General features: G+C 41.0%; 1 protein-coding gene across 1 annotated transcript in view; it reads left to right on the forward strand.

Annotated features, from left to right (window-relative positions):
- The first annotated feature begins 1,695 nt into the window (after window positions 1–1,695).
- Window positions 1,696–19,594, forward strand: part of snupn (snurportin 1) — a 46,253-nt gene continuing 28,354 nt past the window's right edge. The window contains exons 1-2 of the mRNA XM_062547674.1: window positions 1,696–1,831; window positions 10,797–10,961. Coding sequence (XP_062403658.1) covers window positions 10,804–10,961 — 158 coding nt within the window. The 5' untranslated portion in view covers window positions 1,696–1,831; window positions 10,797–10,803. The remainder of the gene's footprint in view (window positions 1,832–10,796; window positions 10,962–19,594) is intronic.

Raw genomic sequence — 19,594 nt, forward strand, 5'->3', positions numbered from 1 at the left:
TTCAGCTTTCGGGCAGAGGCCACCAGATTTTGATTTAAAATGTCCTGGTATTTCAAAGCATTCATGATGCCATGCACCCTAACAAGGTTCCCAGGCCCTTTGGAAGAGAAACAGGCCCACAGCATCACCGATCCTCCCCCATACTTCACAGTGGGCATGAGGTGCTGTTCTGCATACTCATCTTTTTGTTACGCCAGACCCACTTAGAGTGTTTGTTGCCAAAAAGCTCTAACTTTGTCTCATCTGACCAAAGCACACGGTCCCAGTTGAAGGCCCAGTACCGCTCCAGACGTTTGTGCTTATGATTTTGAGTGAGAAAGGTTGTTTTCCCTGCATGCCTCCCAAACAACTTGTTGGCATGTAGATAGTGCCTGATGGTTGTTTTGGAGACTTTGTGACCCCAATTTGCAACCATTTGATGCAATTCTGTAACAGTAAGTTTTGGAGATTTTTTTATTTCTCTTACCATCCTCCTCACTGTGCTTGGTGGCAAAATAAACATGCGTCCTCTTCCAGGCTTGTTTACCACTGTTCCAGTTGTTTTAAACTTCTTAACGATTCCTCTGACCATAGATATGGGCAGGTGTGCGAGTGACTATTTTCTTATAGCCATTGCCTTACTTGTGAAGGTCGACACACATCTGCCTTACTTGAACAGTGTGTTCCTTTGTCTTTCCCATGTTGAAGAGAAATGACCTCTGTGTCACGTCATATTGATAGCCCAGGGAAACAGGATGTTAAGAATTACTAATTAAATGTTCCTACATACTCTGATTGACTTTGTAAACTACTATAGAAATGACAGAAATGACAGAAATACTTTAATTACATTTATTTCCTATGAATTGTTAGGGGTGCCAATAATTGTGGAACAGGTGATTTTATGAAGAATAATTATTTCTTAATGTGGGATTTTTTTCCTTCTAAATAAATGCACTTGTATTAAAGGTTGGATTTTACACTTTTTTTTCATTGTGGTCCTATATTATTTGAAACAAAAAATGAATTTATTAGAAGCTAAAGAACACATCTTAACCAGGGGTGCCAATAATTGTGGAGGGCGCTGTATCACCAAAGCCTAATAGGCTTAAGCACTGAAAAATGAAAGGATGTTCAATAGAGTCAAAGGCCTTAAAAAATCAAGAAACAACAAAGCCCTCATCCTCTATCAAATGCTTGCAGTCTAGGAGATCAAGTACCAAGCGAATGTTATTGTGAATAGATCTACCCTTCATAAAACCAGATTGGGAGTCACTTATAATGTTGTGCAGTTCCTTTTTAAATCTGTTAGCATAAACAAGTGTAATTAGTTTATAGTCAGTGTTTAATAAAGTAATTGGTCTCCAATTATCTAGCAGTTTGGGGTCTTTGCCATGTTTGGGAATTAAAGTTATAATACCCTGTTTCATGGTAGAGGGAAATGTCATATTATCAGTTGCTTCTTTTTATCATAAGAAGGAAAGGGCCCTTCAGTGCATCATCCCAGAAGTGCTTATAAAAGTTGGCTGTCAGACCATCCATTCCAGGAGATTTGTTTAAAGATAAACCTTCCACAGCTTTTTCAATTTCTTCAACAGACAAGTCACACAATTCTGCAAAATCATGTTCTACACGAGGAATAAGATGCTGGATATTTCTGAAGAAATCCTGACCCCCTGGTATGAACAGCACAACAGCATACGGCTCACACCTCAGTCCAGTAGATGGCGGTACTGCACTAAGATCGCAAGCTGCCAATAAAAATCACAGAAGAAGAAGAAAAAAGTATTGCTGTGAGTCCTGTGGGTCCTGTGGAGTTAAGACTTCTGAGAAAACGTTCAGATATTGCTCGGTTAGTAACATTTGAATACGTAACACTAGTAGGCTACTGGTATGCAACATCTATGTATACAGTTTGTTTTCAAGCTTTAACTTCAATAACGTTAGTGAGTTGGTGACGTTAGCACATAGTGCTAACCAACTGGTTTAAGGCCAAGAGCATTTAGCACTGGATCCAAAATATGCATACTTTCAATGGTTTTACCAAAGATCATAGAGCGCGCGCTCTATGATCTTTGGTTTTATGCGGTTTTACTTAGCAGCTAGAATAACCAATGTACGTTACCACGGCACGTACGTGTTGGACACATTTTGTCTGGTAGCTATAACATCCGACGTTCGCTTCACATTGGCTTGATAACGCTATTGACATGGCGTCATGGACTTTCTAGACAACCGAAGAATCACATGAAGACAAAGCCATATAAAGATATAAATCGTATGTGTTTTATATGGCTCTGGATGCAGCCAAAGGCAAAGATTCTTTATAACGTTTGCTTAGGTTGCTAAGCATTAGTTCTAGAACTACCTTTGTCTTCGTCATTGCACCGACTTCTGCTGTGTTGCCACGTGACATTTTGCAAACAGAACCCCCTTATTATATTCTGAACGTTCGTGTCGAGAAGGATGGTGAGAAATGTAACTCCAGCAGAATGTTAGCGGCGTCTCGTTTTTGCCCCTCTACTCTAATATTTACGGTAAATGCACTCATTGACGACCACCAAGCTATCCGTGTGCCGTGTCTTTGTAAATACAATTAAGTACCGTAAATCTTGAAATAGCGGCGACCTTACAAAGCGTTGTGAATGTTGAGCCGACAGTCAAATGGCCTTTGAGAACTTCACAGCCACCAACTAATGAAAGGGCTATTTTAGATTAATCGTTAAAGGGAGACACTACAGGTGAATAGGGTAAAAAACTTACAGATATCATTATGAAACTTCACCAGCTGATTATTCACATAAATGTGTGAAAAAGTTTTCTGTAATTTAACCAGTAACCACTCAGTGAGTTGCACATGTTTTAAAACAGAGAGAACATACAGAGAACATTCTAAAGCAGCCAAATTGCAGAAACGGCATCGTCGAGATTTGGGTGTCAAACACTCATTTGCATCCTAGGCAATACAGAAAACATAGTGGCCCTCATTTATCAACCGAGCGCAGGGTACATCTGAGTGCAGAAATCATCTATAGGGAGGGAAAGTAATCTCATCGCCACCTGGTGGTTGCGTTCCTAGAGGCTAGCGGGAGTTGATGGGATTTTCTTTTAGAAAAAATATATCTCGGCCCACGATCGGAAGTTAGTTAAATGCCTTCAATATGCTATCCATGTAGGTCAGCTCTATTGCTTCTAGTGGTCATACTTTATTTTTTAGGATCAGTTTAATTGTTTTGAGTTTGTTTGTAACATGGTGATAACGAACTACAGTAGCTAGCTACAGTAGCATTTGACATCACCAGTTTGGGCGCTCCATCTCCAACTGATCAAAACGGCAATTTGCTTAACTTGCTTATCATATTTTTGTAAAAACAGAGAGCGATGTAAACCGCGTGGTAATTACCTTTATGTTGGGATAACTTGTGTTGTGCTCCTACTCACACAAGAGCTGGCAGTAAGTGTGATTGTCTACTAACTAACCAACTAGCTAACAGGCTAATAAACAAACCATGCTAGGTGAGTAACGTCGTCGAAGGGTGTCACGTCACTTGAAGTTGTAGTCCATTTATGAAATTAAACGAGCAATTACGTTTTTTTTTAAATAAGGCGAAATAGAGTCTGATATTTTCACAGTTAGTAGATTATTACAGTATGCCGACTGAAAAATATTTTTGGTGGATAAGATCGCTGGTATAGCTGCGTTTTGAAAAGTCGGTCTATGGGACTTGACATTGGAGCTGCTCTTCGATAGGAACGCAACCACTTGGGGCGCTGGTTTTCACTTTCCCTCCCTATTAGGAATAAGAATGTGTCGTCACAGCCGTGAGCTGAGCTCCTCCAAACGGAGCTCCTCCCCTGGTTGGAAGGGTGGTCCTGATACCGGGCGGCAAAGAATTGTTTAAGGTCGTGTGTTGTTAACCCGGTAGGTTCTAATTCCGCACAACTTGACAATGATTGGAAATCACTGCTGTGTGAAGAACTGCCCCTGTACCTCTTCTTTGTTTTCCCACTTAAGAACTTAGCTAGATAAGAATGCCCTGCACCATTCGTACACTGAACGCGATCATACGGTAGAGTTTTGTTTACAAGTGGCAACCGTTGCTAAGGCTGCGTTTAGACTGCAGATCGGATATGCTCAATTCCGATTTTGTGCTCATATCCGATTTTTTTGATTGCATGTTTACATCTACTTTCGCCAGTGACCCAAATCCGATCATGTGTGTTTACATTTGCCAGACACTTGAAATGGCCCGCATGCGCATGGGCTAAAAGTTTCTTGTAGGGGAGAACCAGCACAATCGTAACACTTTTTTATTTTCTCAGTTCAAACTAGCTTTACACAAAGACGATAGCCTTGAGAGCAGTGAAACTTGACCAGAACAGAGTCATACATCTCTACTCCATGAAAGTTGAAACAGAATGTAACAAATATGTTGCAGTTTGTTAATAACTTAACTTAACAGTGACATGTACCTTTGTTCCAACCTACGCAGCCATTAAAAAGTGCGGTAGGCTACAGTTGTAACAGTATAGCGTCATGGTTGTAACAGTGCTAAAATCGTGAATCCTATAACATATTTTAACACAAAACACTGCTGGCTTAAACAAAGAACATCTGTTTTCATATATAATCAACAAAAAAAGGTCCAAATGTATGACTGTTAAAAGCTAGTTGTATGAGTGATTAGCCATTGCAAACAATACGGTATTATGCTAGCTCACAATAACCTTTAAATAGGCTGATTTTGGTCCTATCGACTTGATAAAACCTGTTAATATAGTTGATGAACTGCTTATTTCTTACATGTCTGAAGCAATTGGTCCAACACTGATATTTGAAGTTGCTGTGTTAACTTTCATTGGGTGTGATCGCGGCACATAAAAATAATCCATAACTCGCAATCATAATTGCTCGCAACATGCACGATAAAATCAGTTAATTTTGCCAGTGACGGGTGTTACAACTAACTCTTTTACTGTCTATGCAACTAACCCGCACAGGTCTAGGTCATGTTTTTTATTTTCATTTAATTGCATTTGCTGTGACTATATAAATCAAATGGCACTCATGTTAACTTGAAACAGATCGAGGGACTGAGGAAATGAACGACATGTGATTGAAGTCTACACATTCAAATTTCACGAAGCAAAGTTTAACAAACAGAACTGCAGTTGCAGTTTTAAAAAATAGGCTAATAGCCTACAAATCGCGATGCTTGAATTTGGCACTTTTTTGCTTAATATCTCTGGTTGGCAGGCGCGTAGGAACGTAGTAGACCTAAGCATTGGGGGGGACAAGAATGAGTTCCGTTGCGCGCGCAATGTTTTTATATTAATAAATAAAGGGGGCGAATTATAAGTCACATAAGAGATAAACAAAACCTATTGCTGAAGTTTTAATGGCCCTCTGTAAGATGCCGCTTTGAAAATATGTATTTCAGTCTTTTTCTTAACCTATTTGGAACTGGGAAGAACATCTGCACATAGGCTGTTCAGAACACATTTCTTCCCTGAAAACGCACACAGCTAGTCTGTAGGACAACTGACTCCCCCAATGCTTCCCTTTACGTGGTTGCATAAACGTTGCTTAAATGAAAATATGTTTCTTCTTCTTGACTTTTCATATGCCATCTAAGTAAATTTTATGTCAGCTGACAGATGGATGCGCGTTTTGGGCACAATGAATGGGTTTGCCCTTAGTTTAAATGGAGACGCAGGGGCGCTGTGGCTATTGTTACCTGTATGCAGCCAGCTCAACAAAGTAACGTGGTTAGAAGATTCCTGTATGCTGCATTGCCGTGACCATTTCCTTGTGGATTTTTCTCATTGGAATACAGCTAACGAACACGAAAGCTGAGATTGCCTTGCGCATCAGTGTTGGAACGATACTCAACAAACTGTGAGATAAACATTGTTTTTCGTGTCTGGGAGATCTCGTTGTCGTTTTTGACTGTCGGCTTCTTATGTTTATTGTTTGGACGTATGGACACTGAACTTTGAGGGGGTGTTTGTTTATGCATTATGAAGCTTTGTGTTAATTAGTATTTGTCGGGCCTTCACCTCAGCGCGTAAGTTGCGCGCTAGGTGGCCACGAACGAACTCATTGCTTAATTTGTGACAAAATACAGTGAGTAGCCTATTCATCTTTCATTTGTGTTTTTTCATTTGTTAGATAATGTTGCATGTTTGACGTAGTTTGTAAACAGGCATTCTGCCCGTTTATCTTAAGTCAACCGAGGCCTTCGGTTGCTCACAATGCTGGGTTAAAAACAACCCAAATTTAGTTATTTTCAACCCAACTGCTGAGTAAAATGGGGTCCAACACAGCATTGGGTTATCTCAACCCAGCAAATTGGGTTATTAAATTTAACCCAGCGGATGGGTTGATATTTTAACCAATGTGTTGGGTTATTTTGACGCGAATGTTTAGTTAAATTCACATAATGTTTGGGTTATATTTGAAACCAAATCCCAAAAAAAATCCACTGGTTCATTTTTAAAACACTTTACTTAAATAGCCAAACTTAAAGTCACACATTTTGTTGACAGCTTGGATACAGACAACATATTATATGAGCAAGAATAGCCATGCAATGAAATAAAACAGACATGATTATTTATTTTATACTTTTCTTTATTTTTGAACAGTCTGTGATACTTCCATGAAGGCAGGCAGATTGCACGGTCCGTTTCGGGGGTCGCCCTGTCAATCAAAGAAAAAAAGAGAATCAGTTATTTACAGAGCTTTATATCAAGACTTCCATGAACCATTATCAATGAATGATGTTGACAAAGATTAAAAATCCATCAGGAGACCTAATATTATGGCGTTGTTTTAAACCTAATACAGGTCATACAAAACGTGCGTTTGGAGATGAGCTGGATAAGCAGGCTAAACGTAATTTCAGTAGTGGCGATGCTAACGTTAGCTAGCCAATGTTAGCACGTTATTCAGTCAGTGGATCCAAGGTGTTTGTAACGCTACTACCAAAATACACCCAATAAGTAACATGGCTATAATATGAAGTTACCCTAAATTAGTTAATAAGATGTTGTTTGCCATGATTATTACCGTCAGTTACGTGTGTTGGGCAGAGACTACTTCGCTGTATTAGCTAACATTAGCTGATAAACCTCAGCTGCACCACAAAGCATAATTTTGTTACTTGTCTGCTAACATTACCTACAGCTGTTATGCTAATTTTAGTTCGTTGTAAAAGGTCGTTTTGTTTCTGTTCAGCGGTTCATACCCAGTGAACACAGAACTGTGTTTTTTATGAGTCTGTCTTTGTGTAGATTTAACATGAACAGATATTGTTGTTAATGTTAACTTAGCTTAGCTAATATAGCTGGCATGCTTGAGGCTGAATGAAATCGTCAGGCAGAATATTCATTCATATCACAAAGGGTATGTCTCTGGATGGACTTTTAAAATCCGTCTGGATTTCTTTTTAAAATGCTGGTTAAAAACAGATACATACCTTCCAAAATCGCTTGATTTCCATTGCATTTGTTGGCAGCAGCTGCTGGACTGGACGGTTGAAAGAATGTCTACCGTACCGATTTTTTTCTTCAACCTCTCAAATACTGTAACTATGCAGTTGGGTTAAAGTCACCCAGGTGCTGGGTAGTGTGCTCCACATCAGGTGGGGGAGAAGAGGGGCACAGTCCTAAATGGTCAACCCAGCAGCGCTGTACTATCAACCCAACAAGCTGGGTTACAGAAATGACCCAATACGAGTTAAAACAACCCAATAAAATGACCCAGCAGCCTCAACCCAGCGGTTGGGTTTAAAAAATAACCCAGCATTTTTTAGAGTGCATATCCGCCCGTAACCTTATGTGCGTCGTGACAGTGTGTAGATTATAATAAGGGGCAAATTGTTACACATTTAATTTTAAAAGCATAGCCTATAATCGGATGAATAAAGTGCATGGACTTGCTAAATCCAGGTAACCAGATAATTAGGCTATGTGCCACGTCCGATTTCGCAAGTGATAAGCCTACATTTAAAAGCGACAGCCATAAGACTATATTTAGGCTATCGTAGACTACTGTATTCACCCACAATAGGCTATCCTCTTAACTATTTCGAAAAGAATGAAAGAAGGCCGTACACTAAATATTTGGACTGAGAGAGGAGCCTACATTAGCTTTCAGACACTCAAGGCGAGGAAGTGCTCCATGCTGCATTATTGAGACGGGCTTCGTTTCGGGAAGCATTCTTAAAACACAATGTAAAAGACCTCCGATGCGCAGCGATAGCTATAGTTATGGGGCCGTAACTCAGGAGGATATAATTGAGCTAAGTAATCAACAACATCTGTACTTTGCAGCGTTTTTCTTTCGGGAGGGGGTCCAACATTGGGGGTGTCCCGACCCCCGCGGTTCCTACGCGCCTGGGTTGTAGGCTATTTACAGTAGACCATTCATATTTGGATGGCTATAGGCCTACGATTGTAGATAATTAGGTAGGCTACAAATGTTTTATTCTCAATACATGGTCTACGGAAACGTAATAGTCTATCAAAGTATCAAATAGGGCAACTTTTAACACGCTCCGAGTCCGCCAGCGCGCCCACTTGGAATTGTAACCTAACGTCACCAGGCGCAAAATTGTCACAGATTAATGACGTGTGGGACGCATTGCACTGGAATATCCGATTTGTCTGTTTAGACTGTAGACACATGCACACAAATCCGATCCATATCTGATTTAAAACCACATACGAAAGGGGCCTGTATCCGATCTGAGGAGATCGGAATTCATGTGTTTTTTTTCTGTTTACACTGTCGTGGCACAGATCGGATACGTGCCACATGAGAGCAAAAAATCGGATTTGGGTCACTTCAAACTGGCAGTGTAAACGCAGCCTAAGAGGAAAAGTCATGCCTTCAGGCACTCCCGGTTATCTTAACTTTGAAACGCTTTTCTTTCTTGGAATTTGCCGTTTTTACTAGATAATACTGCCATTTCCATGGACTTTAGATATTTAAGAAATGAAACGTTCTACTCTGACGTCGACGTGCGCCGAATGCTGGCAGGAACCCTTCGGTCTAGCAGCTATGCGAGTTTTCAGAGGACTGAGCTACCGAAAACAATAGCAGCAAGCTAAAATTAGCAATAAATGTTTGGCTCATATATCGTGAGTACACATAATAAAGGCTGATATTTCAAACGAGCTGTCTAAAACTGGTAAATGTGTTTATATTTATGACTATAAGAGGCCCGACTTTACACTGTAACTTTTTTAAGACAGGTGCGGGGTTGTCTTAAAGTTGCGAGGAAAATTAAGCCTACATTTAAGATCTTTGTTTTCAAGAATACCATTTGTTCTTAAGTCTTTATTCATGAATATCAAATCTTCTTAAATTTGCTTTTAAGACAAAAGATAAGAAGAAAGCACCACTTAGGAAGTATTTTTGTCTTAAAAAGGCTTCGTGAATCCGGCCCCTCGAGGCTTGTAGATCCTGCACCCAACCACAGCAGAAAGTCTCATAACTTTCTAACGACTTGTGGCTTTTGAACTCTTGCATAGTGTAGTAACTTTGGATGCTGGAGAGCTTCTCCAAATATCGCTGCTTTGCGCTTGGTATAAGCTTGTCCTTGTACGGTCCTTGTAGACAAGAATCTAGACTACAGTTTTGATGAGTCTCTAAACGCGACTCTTCGGAAGGCGTTGCCCCTGGCAACCAATGATACACCCTTCCAAGATGGAGGATAGGCTCAGCCCCCTCCCAAATTGTCACGTGCTCGCTCATTCCTAATAGGACGGGGCTCACGTGATTCATCAAACGTTATCACTCCAATTCCAGCGTAAGAATAAACGTGTGTTGATAAATGTGGCGGATGGAAACAAGCGTGATTTAAATATCATGCCCCTATACTATGCTCGTTTTAATGACCTCGCCCCTAGAATTTACGACATGAAGGTGCATTATACGTCCAAAAGAAATCATTAGTGATCTCGAGCCACAGTCACGTCCAGCTGAACCTTGTTAATTTTGACAGCTAGAAGCTGTCATCAAGGAAGGCGGGAAACTAGAGCGATTTAAGCGCAACAGACTTTATTTTCGCAGAGAGAACGCATCATACTATAAATACATTCATTACAAAACCATATGACACTGAAATTTGCCATTTGAAAATAATTTAAAATATAAAATTCATGAATGTTGCGTTTGCCAAAGAGAAAGTAATCATCTCCTGTATGGCTATCCATAAAATGTGTCAATATAATAGGCCTATGCTACATTAGGCTGCACATGTACAGGAATGGTGTTGTCTGATTTACTTCTGCACGGTGCTATGGCACCTGAAAAACTTGCGTACGCGAGTTCAGACTAGACGTGAGATTTGAGCGTATCACGTTCACATTGATAAATGCCATTCTTTGCGTGGAAACGAGCGTACGCCTGTTTTACGCCTGTTTTTGGTCGTATGCACGTTTCATAAATGAGGGCCAGTATGATTATATTCCAGGCAGAATTTTACTCAAACCATGTTTATTATGGCAGGATTATACTTCATAGCAAGATTAATTTTGTTATATTCCAGCAGGGTTATACTTTCATGGTAAGAAATGTTTTTTTAATACTCCAGCAAGGTTATAGACTGTCCGTTACGAGAGAGAGCTGGGCGGTGCAAGGTGCAGCTCAATGAAAGGATTTGATCTAATTCTAATAGTACAAAAATTGTTGTGTGGCTGTCGCTGTTGATCTTGTGGCAGCCCGCCACAGATTAGTCTATGTGTGGGACACACTGTACTTTGTTGAATTCTGTGTATTAATCATAAGCTGTTATTTGATTGTACAGGGCCAAGATGGATGATCTGACCAAAGCTCTCTCTGTTAGTTTTACTGTATCCCAAGACCACAACAGTATATCAGCACCCCATCCACGGCTGTGTCAATACAAAAGTAAATACAGTGCACTGGAGCAAGGAGAACGCCGACGGAAATTCTTGGATTATCAGAAAACGTAAGTGAGCAAACCACAGTAAGTGATTACGGAGTGATGGCATGAAAGGGGTTTTCTGGATCTCAAATTTTGAGGTAACTTTCCCAGAGTATCCTGTTCATTCAAATGAGTATATCTGATTGGATTACTACAAGCAAGATTATTCAGGCACACCTTTACATCTAATTTTGGACAGCACAGTCGTTCACTTGGTAAGTCAAGGGAATTGCAATGAGAAGGTCTTGGGTTCAAACCTCAACTCAACTGACCTTGACTTAAAAAAAATAAAATATATATATATATATTATTCAAATTCTCAAAGTTCCTATGATGAACATTGGGGACCATATCTGATTAATCAAATTGTGCAGAAATACCTATTTTGATAGTCTATACCCATTAGGGCTGTCAATCTTCCTCTATTATCCCATTTGAATTTCATTCATTATTATTTTTCTAAATTCGAATTATATTAGAATATTTAATGGTCAATTTTGATTTATTAATATTTACTATTTTTCTATCTACTCACACTGGCTTAGCCCATGCCACTGACACTATGACATCGTAGTTGACTTGTTTTACGTGATAGCTGTCTTGCTAAGTAAATTATAGCCCTTTGCTGACTGAGAAATATTACATTCACGTTACAGAAATAACGGGCTAAGGGGGATTTCGCAGTGTGAAAGGTAGACGTGTTTTGGTCCCAGGTTGTCTGAAGCCGACTGCTGAACGACTGCTGTCATTTCAGTTAGCTCGTTGGCTAGTTAGCTAGTTAGCTAGCTAGCATTAGGCAAACGTTCCAAAAAGACTTGCTGGCCTTACTGTCAGACGGTTTTGGTAACATAGCAACAATAAACACTTGACCGAAGCGCTGAGAAAAGGAGGAGGGAGCTTTCAGCAGCACCTAAAGCTGATCGTTTGCTAAATATAGTCAACACTTAAATAAAAAAAATAAATAAAAAACACATTCGAATTATAATTTTAACATTCGAATAGTATTAATTTTTTACAAATTCGAATTATATTCGAATACCGAAATTCGTTCCAACAGCCCTAATACCCATACTATGTTTATCTCCACTCGTGCACAGTTTTGGACACTGTACTCTGGGAAATGTCACAAGACATTTCGTGACCTCTGTGACCTTTTATGGACATGTATCCCTCACACACACACACACACACACACACACACACATAGGCTATGTCCAGAAGTCAAGCGTGCACGCTGGATAGTACCTTCTTACCAGTAGCATCTTAGTTAGCTTGCTCCTCAGTATGCGTCCCTACCTACATTTGGACAGCACTAACTAGTTGGCGTCACCTGACTCGGGCCGGGGGGGGGGGGGGGGGGGGGTTGACAATTTGCATGACGTGTGGAGCTTGACCTGCGCTGCGCAATGGATTATGGGATACCTGAGGGCAAAAAAGATGCATCGATGCACGCTTGGAAATCACGCCAAACGAAGTACCCAACTAGTGAGAGCGCTTGACTTTCGGACAGTCTATTCTGACATAACTTCCGGAAAATGCACACTGCCCAGCGTGCGTACTGATGTTTCAGACACAGCCATTGGCTTACACACAAACAGTAGCCTACAATGCCTTCATCTGCATCCTCTGTAGAGTAGAGGTTAGCGAATTTGGCTGTTATGCTAAAGGACTTTGCTCAAGTCCCACCCCAGGAAAGACATCAGTGAATCCCCAGTTCTACTTGTCCTATTGCTTTGGCTTCATGCTAAGACAAGAGCCTCACATTTCCTGAACTGCAGAAAATGCCACAGTTGAACCTGTCAAATACTTTTGCTATATCCCTCTTTGGGGTGGGACGGTACACAGAAGTCATGGTTCGGTTAAAATTTTGGTTCAGACATCACAGTTCGGTATGGGTTCAGTACAATGGAGGGAAAAGCATGCAACAGCCTGAAGTGTGCAAAGTAAGATGTAAACAGTTAACAAGTATCTCACATCATCTACAAGCTCAATCTGTAACTTCTAAAAGAAATAAGACAATCCGCTATAAAACTGAAAATAGGCCTACAGAATCTCTTTATGAAAGTGCAAATTACATAGAATATTAATTTAAAACAATTCCACAAGGCAAGACCATCAACATCTGTGTTTGGTTGTATATGGAAGGGTCTACAGTTTGCCTCAATATTTTTCATTATGTATACAGTAATAATCAACAAACTGATTGTCACTTTTGCTTTCTCTCTCTAAAAAAACGAAATTGCTCCTTTCGTTTCATTAACGGACTAGCCTACAACTAGAAGTCACACGACTTTACCATTGGCATAGTTTGTTTATCAGCCTGGGGGGTATTCCATCAACCTCACTAAAGGCTAAACCTGGCTCATTTCGATAAGCCTCGCTAATTGTTGTGAGTTCCATTCATAGACCTTAAAGAAATGGACAAACTGACTGCGTTGTTCTCAATGGGAGGGGACTGAAAAACGTTCCGTTTACTTCCCATCGTTCGCGCACAGACTTTATGACATTAGCCATCCTGTAACTTGCTGTAACTGGTCTGATAGGTGGGTCACACAGAAATTTGACATTCGTGACATCGAGTTTTTTCGAGGTTTACTTGACTCTAGGTAATGCTTTACCTTATCATACAGTAGGCTAATGACTTTCCGTCATGGTTTTCGTGCAGGCTTGACTGAGCTGCTTATCCAAACATTACGGGAAATCTCCCTACTGTGCGATGTCGAATGTTAGCTTCCCTCCAACCGACATGCTAACTATACTTCTTTACGGGAAACCAACGCTATGTCCGAGGAAGATGTGAATTAGTTGTGCCTTCTATACCCTATATAGAAAATACAGAAGCTACAATGGCGACGCAGGACACATGTGGGTCATTCCATGCCAAACGTACAAATGTCCCCACTCGACCGTCACAGATTTGGCTGAAAAAAATCAAGGTTGTTCACACACTTCTTAATAGGTGTAGTCCCAAATATTAGCTTTCTACTCCCAACAGTTTTGTCACACAACTTGTTTTAGCAACTACTCCCCCCCCCCCCCCCCCTGAAGAGCCGTTTCACCGTTTTCTGAATTGCTAATACTATAAAAGTGTTTAAGCTAGCTCATTCAAACTCTCCAGGCTTAAAATACACTACCATGACTTGAGGAATATGGATTTCCAAGGGTGTGGTTTGGGTATATCAAAGTATTTGTGGTGCTTGAATTTGGTTGAAAATTTTAGTCTATGCTCTGTGGCAGCATTTTTGAAGGCCTGTGGAAAGCTTCATGTTTGAGCTAGAATTTTGATATTGAATACAGACCTTCCAATGTATGCTCTGTATATTGTGTGAAAAACTGTCCTGATGTGGTGAACAGTGTGGAAGATATTAAAGCTTGAAAATTGATGAAACCCATTTTATGCCATGCCATGTTTTTGACATGCTATTGCAATCTACCAACATGAACATTTTTTGGGGGGAAAGATTAGATGTTTAGTCTTAACATATCAAAAAATTGCGATGGTGTTCTGCCTCATTTTCTCAAAATGATTTTTTGAAAATGTGGTATTTTTGGACACGCCCAGCATACAATGGCCTATGGAAGCATATTCAAAAGCAAAAAAAAATCTATGGCAGAGCTTACACCGCACAAAATACTTTATTTCACCCGTTGGTGGTGGGTACGGCGTTGGTGGCGGGTACGGCATTGGTGGCGGTGTTGTTGTTGCTGTTGCTGGTGGAGGCGACGGGGGCAGCGGCGCCCTCAACGGTGCTGGGAGGGGTGGACGAGTTCTCGCTTTCCCCAGCAGCGTTCGCGCAGCAGTGAACGGTGATGTGTTCCCTGGTGTTGACCTGCTGCGCGAAGACGCTCCTCTACCCCTTGTGGCAGAGGATGCGTTGCCTGGAGTGGCCCTTGTCGCCGAATCCAGTCTCGTCACAGTTATAGATGAGCTGCGGGGTCCCGCTGAATCCGTGTTGGTCGTACAGGGCCTGGCAGATGTGGAAGAGCTTGTCCACCCTTTCCACCGTAGCCCCATGGACTGCAGGCTGCAGTGTTTGAACGTTGTTGCATTAGTTCCTGCTTTTGACGTTCTCATATAAAATCGTAATAAATACATGATTGTTTTATTTGGTAAGCACAGGGTAGCCACGGGGGTGGCCAGTGACACAGCTACATGGGGCACGGGTCATCCTAGCCTTCAGTGTAGAACAGCCACGTTGAGGGACCATTCACTAAATGCACACACAAATACATTTATTATAGCCCTCCATGGATGAAATTCCACAAAACTTGGCATACTCCCAGAGGGTGTCACGTTAATCATACACATGAAATTTGGTGCAGTTCATAGCATCTCATCTGAAGATAGGGGCAATTAAAGCAATATTACATTACATTTTCAATTTTTACCATGGGGGTGCAAATCACAAATGACTGGTTATAAGCTAAGTTGATCCGAGCTCTTGAGACCAACATACCATAAAAAAATGTTCATCCTCGGTGCCACGGTTCAGGGGACGAAACGGAATTTTTCCGTACAAGTCTACTGGGGCTACATGCCCACCAAGTTTCATGTGCCCCGGTGTTACGGTGTCCCGGGAATCGTTGACCAAAAATTCAGAACCGATGACGGGGAAAAAAAAAAAAAAAAAAAAAAAACTTTGACAACAACTATATGACCGCTTCGCTAGCTATGCTAGCGGCGGTCATAATTACATAATGTGTGTGTGTGTGTTTCAAACAAAGACCAGCTTTACATCTTGTTAAAAAATCATTCACACTATATGAAAGGAGAGCGATAAAAAGGCGATGCAATGAAAAATATGGGTGGACGACCTACATTTTGTGCTGGTGCACCATCCCTGCCAAATAAATGAAAAGATTGTTGAAATCATCAATGTCTTCCCTCTTGCTTTATCAAAATCTCAACTGTAGCTTAAAGTTTCCTCAGACAATAATGTGCTTTATGTGAAGTCAAATTCAGTTTGTGCATTATTACATGATAACTATTCTCTACATACTCTAGCCTAATTGTGGATGATTAAGCTATATGCTGAAATATGTTTCTGGAATGTTAAAGAGTAAAAGAAAAAATAACAACAAGAACCGCACCGAACCGAAAACTGTGACCCTAAACCGTGATACGAACCGAACCGTAGATTTTGTGAACCGTGCCACCCCTAGTAAAAAAGCACACTATAATGCTTTATGAATGGGCTGCTTCAGGCTAGAGGATTCCTAGGAATCCTAGGAATTTATTTTGTTTTTACACAGTGCCATCGATACATTTTAAAAAACCTAGCCTGGCTCCGCCCTCCTTCGTACGCTCAATTTTCATTTCTCTTTAGTAAGTCGTCTGGGTCTGCGGTATATTCGCGGGTTTTCTCACGCCAAAAATGTGCAAGTCCAATCAGCGAACAGAGAGAGTAGCTGAGAACGATGACGATGAGGTCGTGCGCTAGTTTGAGCACTGCGATTGGTTATGGCAGATCCGAGTGGTTCTGGGAAGATCCAATAGCTTTAAACTTCAACAGAGGATTCAAGGAAGTTCACACTTGGCAAATGGAAAGTGTCCAGACTCTGTACATTATGAATATACGAGAGTTCGGTAGGACCAGGCTATTAAGGCCCTCCTTCATGGTACAACATGCAGCCTAAAGAGTAAACCTTGTTCTTTAGTACACATAAGCTTGAAACTTCTCTTCCAATAGGTCGGTAACATCCCAGCTAGCACGCACACGTTGAATCAACGTTATAGCTGCCATTGATGCGACGTTGTTTACTGACGTTGATTCAATGACATTTTGGCTGGTGAAACCACGTTGTCTTGACATTGACATTTTCCTGTTAATTTCTAATAAAAGCGAGTATCACACACACAAAAAGAAAAGTGAGTGGCACTGTATTAGCCTGCACTACGCTTAGCCTGCATATTCGCCGGCAATCTAGCACACATACGTTATTAAGCTACTGTATATTATTTTCACACACATATAAACATACTTACATACTAACGAGTCACGAAATCCACTGATGCGCCGCCACACGAGTCAACTCATGGAGAACGATCATATTCATTTGAGCGGAGGGCTAGCCTACTTCACTTACCACATTATGAACACTAGGAATAACTGCTATATAGCTCTTTTTTTTCCGTGTACATATCGGTCATGGTGACTTTATAGTTTTTTTGTAGTGTACTTCATTCCCGTTAGATCTCCCCAAAAGAAAAGTTGGTGAAACAAAAATGATAGGGGGTTGAATAAAAAAAACCTTGCAGCTTGTTATATTTGTTGTTTATTTGTATTTTCAAAATTTAAAAAGGATCAATACCTGCTGGGAGTAGCGAAGTGTAGCCTATCTTATATCCTGTCATACGTGATTAGACTCAATGAAAATGTATGTTTACTTCGGATAGCGCTTGGGTTCATCTAACCGTTTGCAAGGAAGCTGGAATTCTATCATGAATAACTTTGCTGAGCTAGGATAAATGATCAGAGGAGTGAGTTTGTAATGGGTGAGTACAGGTTTCACTGTCAATTGTTGGAACACTGTGCCGTGCTGATTGTAGGGCCGAGATATAGCCCCTGTGTTGGACTGCTCTGTCTGTTTACTCTGTCTCCTGTTTTCCCGGCCTGTGTGTGTGTATGTGTGTGTGTGTGTGTGTGTGTGTGTGTGTCTCCCTCTTCCTCCTGTAAGGCAGGCATAACACTTTATGAAACCTGAATTCTTGTTTTTTTTTTTTAAATCGCTGCAGTTGCAAACAACCAGTCGTGGGCTAACGTTGATGTCAAAGCTGTTTCAAGTTGAACTGTTTCTTGTCATAGGGGGGGAATCCTTGTCTTATGAACAAATGCAGGTGTAAGGTAGGGTTACACTTAATGCAGGGGTGTCAAACATACGGCCCGCGAAATGTTTTCCCGCGGATTTAATCCGGCCCGCGAAATGTTTTCACAAAGTATCAATATCGGCTTGTTATCAGAAATAAAATGACTAAAAAAGAATCATATAAAAACGATCAAAAATGACTCAAATAAAGAGTGAATACATTTAACTAGGCAAAGAAATACAACAAAAATAACAGAAAATTTCATAGAATTACAGACATTACATAAAAACAAACAAAAACATGATGCCAGGCGAAGCAGCGCGTGTCTCGCCAGCGTCGCCGTAACCTAGCAACCTCAAGTGACAGTGACAGCTAGCCTGGAGCTAGGCCTAATAAGTCTTCTTGTTCTTCTTAACAACAGTACGGGATTTGACCATCGTTACCCCGAAATGTCTTTATCAAAAAAGAGAAAAGTCGACACCGAGTGCAGAGTTTTCCAAGAGAAATGGTCCTCGTCCTATTTATTTACAGAGGTGAATGGGAAACCTGTGTGTTTGGTGTGTCTCAGTGTTGAAAGAATATAACCTTCGGCGCCACTATTAGACTCTTCATGCCGAAAAATACAACCACTTGCAAGGACAACGGAGAAAAGAGAAGGTGAATGAGTTGTTGGTGGTTCTGAAGAAACAGCAGTCTGTGTTTACTCACAGTCGAGAGATTGGTGATGCTGCGGTGAAAGCTAGCTACCTTATTGCTAACGAAATAGCAGTGGCTTCAAAACCATTCACTGAGGGTGAATTTGTGAAGACGTGTTTACTGAAGGCTGCAGAGATTGTGTGCCCAGAAAAGCGTCAGGCCTTCGCAATTAACAGACAGGATTTCTGATCTTTCGGTGGATGTGGACAGCCAATTGAAGCGCAAAGTAAAGTCATTCATTGCTTTTTCAGTAGCAATTGATGAAAGCACGGACATTGCAGATGTTGCACAACTGGCCATATTCATTCGCGGAGTTGACGACGCTTTGACCGTCACCGAGGAGTTTTTGGAGTTGGTACCAATGACTGATACCACAACGGCAGGTGATATTTTCACCACCCTCGTAGGAGCGCTGGACAGGGTCGGAGTGGACTGGTCCCGCGTTGTCAGCATGGCTACAGATGGTGCGTCATCAATGATGGGGAGAAAAACGGGTGTCGTGACAAGATTCAGAGAAAAAGTTCAGACGGCAAATGGAGTACGTGATTTCTGGACTTTTCACTGTATCCTGCATCAGGAGGCATTGTGTTGCAAGGCATTAACACTAGAAGCGCCGTGCCGTTCTGACCCACTTATACCTAGAAGCGCCGCGCCCCGGTCATTTGATCGCTTTGACGACCTACTAGAAGCGCCGTGCTGGTGTGAACTACTTAAAGCGTGGCAAGGCGGTCAAAAGACCGCTGAGTCCTTAGACTGGGAGGCTGTTACTTACACATAATGATAGCTAGATGGCGCTTCGTGCACGAATCAAATCGTTTGGTCATAAATTTGTCAGACCGTGTTGTTGATAGTCTGTGGTTGTTTCATTATGACATACAGCACGTTTGAGTTATCTGTTCATTTATTTGTGTTGATTTGTGTTGTTTGGGGTAAAAACTCTGGAAGAGTTCTTGAACAAACTTTAAGCAAACTTGACTTTGAACTTTTTCATAGTATTTCATTTTTCATATTTCGTTTTTACATTTTGTAATTGTATGCTACTTAGAAATGTTATTTATAGACTATTTTAAAACGGAGGCATACGCGTTCTGTGATTAGGAGCCTGACCCGACGAGAGGGGAAGGATGAAAAATGTCGACCCAACACCGGTGTT

This window comes from Sardina pilchardus, chromosome 10, assembly GCF_963854185.1.
Source record: "Sardina pilchardus chromosome 10, fSarPil1.1, whole genome shotgun sequence".
Classification (NCBI taxonomy): domain Eukaryota; kingdom Metazoa; phylum Chordata; class Actinopteri; order Clupeiformes; family Clupeidae; genus Sardina; species Sardina pilchardus.